A 10,037-nucleotide genomic window follows, 5' to 3' on the forward strand; every position below is an offset into this window, starting at 1 on the left:
TTATTATACTGTTGGTTTTTATTACGCTGTAAGGCGTTTTTCTGGGAAATCAATTCTCCTCTCATCTTACTGGTCTTACTATGAACCGTCATCTTACTTGTCTCTGATCTGATGTTCTGATCTGATGTGAGACGATTAAAATATTTGTCACTGTTCATTAAAAAAAATGTAGTTATAACCGAAACAATAACAGTATAAACTTCATCTTTTTCTTTGAACAAAGAACCTGAATGTAAACGGCCATGGTTTGCGTTGCAGAGTTCTTTTTCTTCGACCAGCGAACCTGAAAGCTTGCGTTACAGAGTGAAGGTAGAACAGCATGGCTTGAAACAGGATTGCATTACCGAATGAAAGTTGATGGCCATGGCTTGCAACGGGCTTGCGTTGCAGAATGAAGGTTGATGACCATGGCAGAAACCCTCCTCTCATTTGCATTCCTGTCTAGCAAGTTTCTTGCTTGTCGTTGTCTAGCTTGTCTCTACGAGAGAAGGTTTCGTGTTCACGAAATGTCTCATTGAAGCCCTCCACCATGGTATTCCATTAGCTTAGTTGGCATTTTCCTGCTCAGAATGTGAATTCTGCTTCCAGTATTATGAATATAAAATATTATTTTTTCGATATTGATAGGGTTTTACCTTGTAGCTGCACAGAGTATGAAAGCCGCACCAGGGCATGTATTAAGGGAGATCGTGAAGCAGAACAACTATTTTCTTGTGAAGCCAAACAGCTACAGGAGCACTAATATCTTTTCTTAGTGCAGCCGGACAGCTACAGGAGCACCAAGATCCAGTTTAGCGAAGACACCTATAATCTCTGGAACTTGCATTCATTCAAGTTTTCAGGTATGGCTTCTCTTTTCCTTTCTGTTGAAGTTGGTATATTTTGAACTACTTATTTTCATATTACGGTCAGCTTTTTTTGAAATCCCAACAGAGACAAGAAGAAAGCATGTAGATATGCATTGAAATGGAGGTTACAGACTCCAAGGGAAGAACTGCATGCCTTGGACCTTTATTCTCCATAAGCTTATAAGGTTAAAGGGTTGTAGCTGCATCTTTTTTCCCTCTTAAGGAACCATTAATAAGCAGAGCTACCAAGGGAGGAATCGCACCGGAAGCTCTTATTGTAACTTTATTATCCTCTATGAGTGACAGACTCAAAAGAGTACAAGTTGCATTCTCTTTCGCTATTGATGTTCCTGACTTTAGTACATGTATAAGGGGCTTGATTTAGTACATGTATAAGGGGCTTGATAGCTCCAGCTTCTGTTATTTCAAACTTGTTGTTTTCATAAAGAGACAAATTCAACAGAGCAGTGGCTGCATTTTCCTGTGTTAGAGGATCCACAGAATGTAACAATGATACTAAAGGATTTACAACCCCTACATTAGCTATCATAATCCTATTCTCCAAGTTTTTTTTTTTTGTATATAACCTCAACTGTGCTACTGCCTTCCTTTGCAACTCCGTTGATGTTGATTCCAAATCTTCTACCAAACTTATATAAGTAATCTCCAAATTTTCAGTTTCAAGAGTACATGATGTTGCAACTGTTTTTAATAATGGCGATACATTACACGCGCTCCTACTTTTCCCATGTTCTTCTAAAAGCTCTGCTTTCCACTGCTTTGGCTTTGGCTTTACCTACTCCCTCATCAAATCGGGAACGGAAGGTTCTCATAGATCTAGGAACAGGCCTCCCAAGGCTATTTGAATCACTCTGGCTGCCACTATTGTTCTTTCTCAAAACATTCGGACAACTGTTGGACAGAGAATTGTTGCAATCAAACTGTGACTTATTATATGAATAGTGCTTGGAATGGGGATCGGCGGCCACAGACATCATGATATTATCAGGTCAACAAGTTGGTTAAACAAGTCTAATAAATCTGTAGATAGTAGCAGGGTCTATTAGAGGAAATGCTCTTGGCGTAGAAAACTAGAGTGAAATGGTTGCAAGAGAGACAAAACTTCAAAAAGAAAACATCACACAACTATGAGAAACAGGAACTGCAACTGTACTCACAGATTAACTAACCTGGGAATGAGATTTTTTAGGTTAATTCATGAACTCGTTTCTCTCTTTTTAGTCTATTTCCAGTGTCTTCAGGAGAGAGAAAAGCCCCTTCATCAAGGATGTATCCTCTCACATTTCATCTATGGTTTCATATTAGAAAATCAACACTTTTATAATCCAAATTATAGTCAACACTTCTATAATCCGAGTTTGAATTGAAGGTCAAGGGCCACTAAAAGCTCTGCTTTCCACTGCTTTGGCTTTACCTACTCCCTCATCAAATCGGGAACGGAAGATTCTCAACTTCTCATAGATCTAGGAACAGGCCTCCCAAGGCTATTTGAATCACTCTGGCTACCACTATTGTTCCTTCTCAAAACACCACTATTGTTCTTTCTCAAAACATTCGGACAACTGTTGGACAGATAATTGTTGCAATCAAACTGTGGCTTATTATATGAATAGTGCTTGGAATGGGGGATCAGCGCCCACAGACATCATGATATTATCAGGTTAACAAGTTGGTTAAACAAGTCTAATAAATCTGTAGATAGACTAAAGCACAAAATATCCAAGGAGACTTAAAGGATTAGGTTCCAGATTCTTTTGCTAAAGGAGCACCAAGATCTTTTCTTGTGCAGCCGAACAGCTACAGGAGCACCAACATCCAGTTCAGTGAAGAAGACACCTATAATCTCTAGAACCTGCATTCATTCAAGTTTTCAGGTATGGCTTTTCTTTTCCGTTTCTGTTGAAGTTGGTATATATTGAACTGCTTATTTTCATATTACGGTCAGTTTTTTTTGGAAGTCCCAACAGAGACAAGAAGAAAACATGATGCATTGAAATGGAGATCACAGACTCCAAGGGAAAAACTGCATGCCTTGGACCTTGATTCTCCATAAGCTTATAAGGTTAAAGGGTTGTAGCTGCATCTTTTTTCCCTCTTGAGGAACCATTAAAAAGAAGAGCTACCAAGGAAGGAATCGCACCGGAAGCTCCTATTCTTATTATCCTCTATGAGTGACAGACTCAAAAGGGTACAAGCTGCATTCTCTTTCGTTGTTGATGTTCCTGACTTTAGTACATGTGTAAGGGGCTTGATAGCTTATGTTATTTCAAACTTCTTGTTTTCATAAAGAGACAATTTCAACAGAGTAGTGACTGCATTTTCCTGTGTTAGAGGATCCACAGAATGTAACAATGATACTAAAGGCTTTACAGCCCCTACATTAGCTATCATAATCCTATTCTCCATGTTATTTTTTGCATATAACCTCAAATGTGCTGCTGCCTTCCTCTGTAACTTCGTTGATGTTGATTCCAAATTTTCTACCAAACTTTTAAAAATAATCTCCACATTTTCAGTTTCAAGAGTAGCTGATGTTGCAACTGTTTTTAATAATGGTGATACATGTCGCGCACTCCCACTTTGCCCATGTTCTTCTAAATGTATGACTTCACAAATCTACCTATCCAATTGGCCAGAGATGCAGTCTCCTTTGGATGGAAAACTGGAGGTGGGGATGAAATTGTTGCCAGCCTCTGTAATTCTTCAGAAATATCACTGCTGTAGGAAAACAAATCACTGAAAGCTAGAGAAAAGTCTAGGTAATTAACCTCATAAAAGATATATGCCTTATGCCAAATTTTGTTGCGCATTCCAAATTTTGATGATATGTCATGGCAAGATCTGTTGTGCGCAGTGGTTTTATTTCTGTATTTTGTAGGTAGTGATTTTATTTCAATGTTCATTTAAACTTGATGATCTTTCAGAATCCTGGTAAATATTACCAATGGTTTGTCATATCTAATTTTCTATAGACATCAAAATTCCCTGTTGCACTGCTAACAAGGCCTCATGGCTGTCTGAGCCTCGTCTAAGCTGAATGTTTAAGGAATTTGGATTCCATGATAGCTATTGTGTATGGACAAGAGGACTGATATATGGCCAAATGTATTGCCCCAAAATAAAGTTAGGTGGTGAGTTTATCATAAACACATTCCGGTGTAGGATGAAACATCCTCCTCATGCTCTATTACAACTTTCCCAGTTCATAACAGCAAACATTGAAGCAAAAGACTTTCCCAGTTCATAACAGCACGGACAAAAAATGCATGGGCACATACAGGTGCTAAATAAACAATATAGATGGTCTGGTCTGTTTTAATTAACAAGGAAATCAAATTATATGCATCCAGCCTCGAGGCCTTTCCTTCTTACAATAAATACAAGAATGGCAATCTCCTTTTCACTAGATTGGACTTTCAATTTTTCAACACAATCCACAAATTTTACTTTTATTTTTAAATATTTTTTTTCCAGACCTAACATTAGGTCAAACTACAATCGCCTCTGTTTCCTTTAATTCGCTGGCTTGGTCTTCTGTTGCACAATAGTTGCAAGCTTCTTTTCCATTATGCATTTTTCCAAGAGTTATGGGCTCTTCTGCTACCTCTTGTAGTGCTGCCAAAGTACACTGAAATTGTACCCAACTCTTTGGTTTTCTGGCAGGTTCAACCATATTTAACACTGGAACATTCTCCTCTCTGGCTTCTTCTCAATTCGTGAGGGGATGATGGGATAGCTCTTTTTTTATTTTTAAATATTTCTTATCCCACTTGCCCTTTTTTTGTGCACTATATAATACAACCCCATATATCAGTTTACCCTTTTCCTAACTGTATTGAACATAGTTGGTCCATCGATAATGGATTTTGACCTCAATAAGTCTGGCCACATGCAATCCCTAAATTACGCAGATACCACAAAGGTTGACAAATTCCTGGTCCTTGTAAGACTGTTTCCTTTCATATTGAAAATTGTGCACTTGAACCAATTCAGTGCATGGTACAAGGTTTATCTTCCATCTTCAGCAACTCCTTTTTTGGATTTTGGTGCATTGGATGTGCACTGCTTCTATAGGTGCAGTAGTTTGAAGGGGTTGCTCTGTTTTCTTTGTCAGTATAATCTGTTTCTTGCTTCATGTGGTCTACACATTGTAGATAGATGGATGTCAGCAATTTTTCTGGTTCTAAATTTTTATAAATTCTGGTACACCTCCTGGCATAATACCTACTGGCGTGAAAAGTGTTATAGGCTACCAAATTTTTGTTCAATTTTATCTTCTTGATAAGCATACCACTCCTTCAGTCATATTGCATGGAGAGAAACAGGGTGCATTATACATCCTGGAATGGATGAGATGGGGGCATTATACTGGCCCGTGTGAATGAGATGTGTTATAACTTATAATAATAATAATATTACTAATTAAGTTGTTCAATAACATAATCCTATGAAGCAAAGAAGCGCAACCCTCGTAAACTAAATGAAAGAAAAGCTGACATCCCTGATGTAAAAATGAAAAAAATTCAACCATTATAATCAAAATAATACCAAAAAGAGCCTAATCTGTTAGGTCAACTTGTTGCTGTGAATGTTGTTGGGAATTTGGTTACTTTTCTGCTAGCACAGGTGCCTGGTTTGAAACCCCTGGGTGAGGTGCATTAATCTACACTCATGGGTTTATGAGGGATGATATATATGTTTGTGGAGAAGTATACATTGGGTTTTCCCATAAAGTTATCTGTAAAGAAAAAATAATATGATAGACTAGACAAAAATAAAATATCATAGATCCATTTTAACTTGGATCATTTTAATGTTTTTTTTTGTCCCTATTTGCTGGTGTGTATGTATGTATTTTATAGATATTTGCATACCACTTAGTATTTTTGTATAATGATCATATTAAACTGTTCGATGACATCTCTGGTGCCATTGCTTTTACTGTTTGGTCTAGCCCTAACATCTGTAAACTAATTGCAGTGGTGGATTTAATGGTTACTTCGGTCTCTGTGATGGGGATGTTTTCCCACCTGTTTTCACTTCACCTGTTAAGGAGATGGAAAACATAGTAAACAATCAAGTTTTGTAAGTGATTAACCTTTTTCGGTTGCACAATCTACAAGTGCCCGGCTATGCATAAACACATTCCAAGGCCCCCGGATGGGGTCATCATGCCAAAGAAGGTGCAGACTCTATGCAAATAAGCCTGATGTGCCTGTGCCATAAGATGACCATTCAAGAGTTATTTATTTTTGAACTTTTCATGTCGATTTTCTTTCAATTAATCATGTACAGACAACCTGAGTCTGTTATGGGCTGCCCGGTAGTGTCTCATAGTATCTTATATTTTCTTTCAACTAACTCATGGTATCCTCTTCTTGAACATTAAAAAATCCTCTGCTTTTAAATTAGCTTGTGATTATTAATGTTGTATTTCTGACATTTCATACTGGTTGGCTGTCTGTATGTGCACAAGATGTAAGGAAATGGATAGAGATTGTTGATTGGTCTTTCTTCCATGTCCTGATAAATGGTCGACATTTAAAAGAATAATAAAGAGTGCTATGAAAGCTGAAGTATGTTGTGTGCTTCAAACATGATGGTAGGGGTTGATAGGTTTGCATTCTGTTTCGAGACCATATAAACGTAACTGTATTGAACATAGTTGCTCCATCGATAATGGATTTTGACCTCAATAAGTCTGGCCACATGCAATCCCTAAATTACGCATATACCACAAAGGTTGACAAATTCCTGGTCCTTGTAAGACTCTTTCCTTTCATGTTGAAAATTGTGCACTTGAACCAATTTTGTGCATGGTACAAGGTTTATCTTCCATCTTCAGCAACTCATTTTTTGGATTTTGGTGCATTGGATGTGCACTGCTTCTATAGGTGCAGTAGTTTCAAGGGGTTGCTTTGTTTTCTTTGTCAGTATAATATGTTTCTTTCTTCATGTGGTCTACACATTGTAGATAGATGGATGTCAGCAATTTTTCCGGTTCTAAATTTTTATAAATTCTGGTACACCTCCTGGCATAATACCTACTGGCGTGAGAAGTGTTATAGGCTACCAAATTTTTGTTCAATTTTATCTTCTTGATAAGCATACCACTCCTTCAGTCATATTGCATGGAGAGAAACAGGGTGCATTATACATCCTGGAATGGATGAGATGGGGGCATTATACTGGCCCGTGTGAATGAGATGTGTTATAACTTATAAATAATAATAATATTACTAATTAAGTTGTTCAATAACATAATCCTATGAAGCAAAGAAGCGCAACCCTCGTAAACTAAATGAAAGAAAAGCTGACATCCCTGATGTAAAAATGAAAAAAATTCAACAATTATAATCAAAATAATACCAAAAAGAGCCTAATCTGTTAGGTCAACTTGTTGCTGTGAATGTTGTTGGGAATTTGGTTACTTTTCTGCTAGCACAGGTGCCTGGTTTGAAACCCCTGGGTGAGGTGCATTAATCTACACTCATGGGTTTATGAGGGATGATATATATGTTTGTGGTGAAGTATCCATTGGGTTTTCCCATAAAGTTATCTGTAAAGAAAAAATAATACGATAGACTAGACAAAAATAAAATATCATAGATCCATTTTAACTTGGATCATTTTAATGTTTTTTTTTGTCCCTATTTGCTGGTGTGTATGTATGTATTTGATAGATATTTGCATACCACTTGGTATTTTTGTATAATGATCATATTAAACTGTTCGATGACATCTCTGGTGACATTGCTTTTACTGTTTGGTCTAGCCCTAACATCTGTAAACTAATTGCAGTGGTGGATTTAATGGTTACTTCGGTCTCTGTGATGGGGATGTTTTCCCACCTGTTTTCACTTCACCTGTTAAGGAGATGGAAAACATAGTAAACAATCAAGTTTTGTAAGTGATTAACCTTTTTCGGTTGCACAATCTACAAGTGCCCGGCTATGCATAAACACATTCCAAGGCCCCCGGATGGGGTCATCATGCCAAAGAAGGTGCAGACTCTATGCAGATAAGCCTGATGTGCCTGTGCCATAAGATGACCATTCAAGAGTTATTTATTTTTGAACTTTTCATGTCAATTTTCTTTCAATTAATCATGTACAGACAACCTGAGTATGTTATGGGCTGCCCGGTAGTGTCTCATAGTATCTTATATTTTCTTTCAACTAACTCATGGTATCCTCTTCTTCAACATTAAAAAATCCTCTGCTTTTAAATTAGCTTGTGATTATTAATGTTGTATTTCTGACATTTCATACTGGTTGGCAGTCTGTATGTGCACAGGATGTAAGGAAATGGATAGAGATTGTTGATTGGTCTTTCTTCCATGTCCTGATAAATGGTCGACATTTAAAAGAATAATAAAGAGTGCTATGAAAGCTGAAGTATGTTGTGTGCTTCAAACATGATGGTAGGGGGTGATAGGTTTGCATTCTGTTTCGAGACCATATAAACGTAACTGTATTGAACATAGTTGCTCCATCGATAATGGATTTTGACCTCAATAAGTCTGGCCACATGCAATCCCTAAATTACGCAGATACCACAAAGGTTGACAAATTCCTGGTCCTTGTAAGACTGTTTCCTTTCATGTTGAAAATTGTGCACTTGAACCAATTCTGTGCATGGTACAAGGTTTATCTTCCATCTTCAGCAACTCCTTTTTTGGATTTTGGTGCATTGGATGTGCACTGCTTCTATAGGTGCAGTAGTTTGAAGGGGTTGCTTTGTTTTCTTTGTCAGTATAATCTGTTTCTTGCTTCATGTGGTCTACACATTGTAGATAGATGGATGTCAGCAATTTTTCCGGTTCTAAATTTTTATAAATTCTGGTACACCTCTTGGCATAATACCTACTGGCGTGAGAACTGTTATAGGCTACCAAATTTTTGTTCAATTTTATCTTCTTGATAAGCATACCACTCCTTCAGTCATATTGCATGGAGAGAAACAGGGTGCATTATACAATCAAATATTTGTAAATCAATCTCTGCAACTCTATTTTCTTTGGAGTTGAATGATTGAAGCTATATTTTCTAAGAGTTAAACTATAGAATGTTTACATCCTTCAATGTCAAGGAGTGAAACGACTGCATCTCGTCCTCTATTACCAGTACATACATTTTATTTCACTTGTACCATGGATAAACTTGGCCTCTATTGGGCAATACATTTTATTTCACTTGTACCATAGATAAACTTGTCCTCTATTGAGCAATGTCCACCAGTACTTTTTATTTGGCTTGCCTGATAGATAAACCTGGGAAATCTCCACCACTACTTTTTATTTCCAGAATCTTCATTGATAAAGCCAATATTGAAGGAAATAAATCTGCACATTAAAACGGGAGAAAAGGTAGCAATTTATGGCTCAGTGGGATCAAGGAAATCTGCTCTGCTATATACAATTCTTGGAGAAATCCCAAAAATTTCAGGAGATGTAAGTTGAACATTAACTATTCTTCTTGAGCAAAAGTAACCATTTCATGAGATGTAAGTTGAACATTAACTAATCTTCTTGAGCAAAAGTAACCATTTCATAGTTCAACAAGATTGTAGACGCAGCTTTTTTTCTTTCTATATACATAAATTCTTCCATAAACTTTTTGATTGGACTACGTGCAGGTTGAAGTATATGGCAATGTTGCCTATGTGGCACAAACAACTTGGATTCAGAGTGGTACTGTCAGAGAACATACTCTATGGGAAACCAATGGACAAAATTCAATACAAGAAGGCAATAAAAGCTTGTGCATTAGACAAGGATATAGAGAGTTTTGCTCATGGCGATATGACGGAGATTGGGGAGAGAGGATTGAATATGAGTGGAGGACAAAAACAGAGGATTCAGTTGGCTAGAGCAGTAAGTTTTGGAATTCTGCCATATGACTGAACATCTTATTCAATTGGGTAGAATTTAGTTGGTTTTCCTTGTGGAATCCAGCATATAGATATCTCCGCAAAAGATGCATAGCGTCTGTATAGAAAGGCCTATGCTTTTCACTTTTAAGGCTCTCCCCGCATCTATATCAGGTGCAGTGAGAAGCATCGTCACCTTCTTGGCCTTTTCCATATCCTTGCGCAAAAGCTGCCCAAGCTCACGCTGGCCCAAAACATTATCTATGTAAATAAAGGCGGGCACCTTCTAGCCGCCCA

At 37.4% G+C, this 10,037-nt stretch overlaps 1 protein-coding gene across 2 annotated transcripts in view; it reads left to right on the forward strand.

Moving 5' to 3' along the window:
* LOC149161157 (ABC transporter C family member 8-like) overlaps nucleotides 1-10,037 on the forward strand; it is a 164,399-nt gene extending 154,362 nt beyond the window's left edge. The window contains exons 2-4 of one of the 2 annotated variants that reach the window (XM_089436907.1): nucleotides 259-532; nucleotides 643-9,321; nucleotides 9,507-10,037. In XM_089436907.1, coding sequence (XP_089293033.1) covers nucleotides 9,248-9,321; nucleotides 9,507-9,774 — 342 coding nt within the window. In that variant the 5' untranslated portion in view covers nucleotides 259-532; nucleotides 643-9,247 and the 3' untranslated portion in view covers nucleotides 9,775-10,037. Of the gene's footprint in view, nucleotides 1-258; nucleotides 533-642; nucleotides 9,322-9,506 lie in introns of those variants that run through there. The other variant, XR_016261855.1, reaches the window with a different exon arrangement.

This window comes from Pinus tabuliformis, chromosome 5_2 (genome assembly GCF_031772625.1).
Source record: "Pinus tabuliformis cultivar Carrire ecotype Pingquan chromosome 5_2, CPIR1, whole genome shotgun sequence".
Taxonomy (NCBI): Eukaryota; Viridiplantae; Streptophyta; class Pinopsida; order Pinales; family Pinaceae; genus Pinus; species Pinus tabuliformis.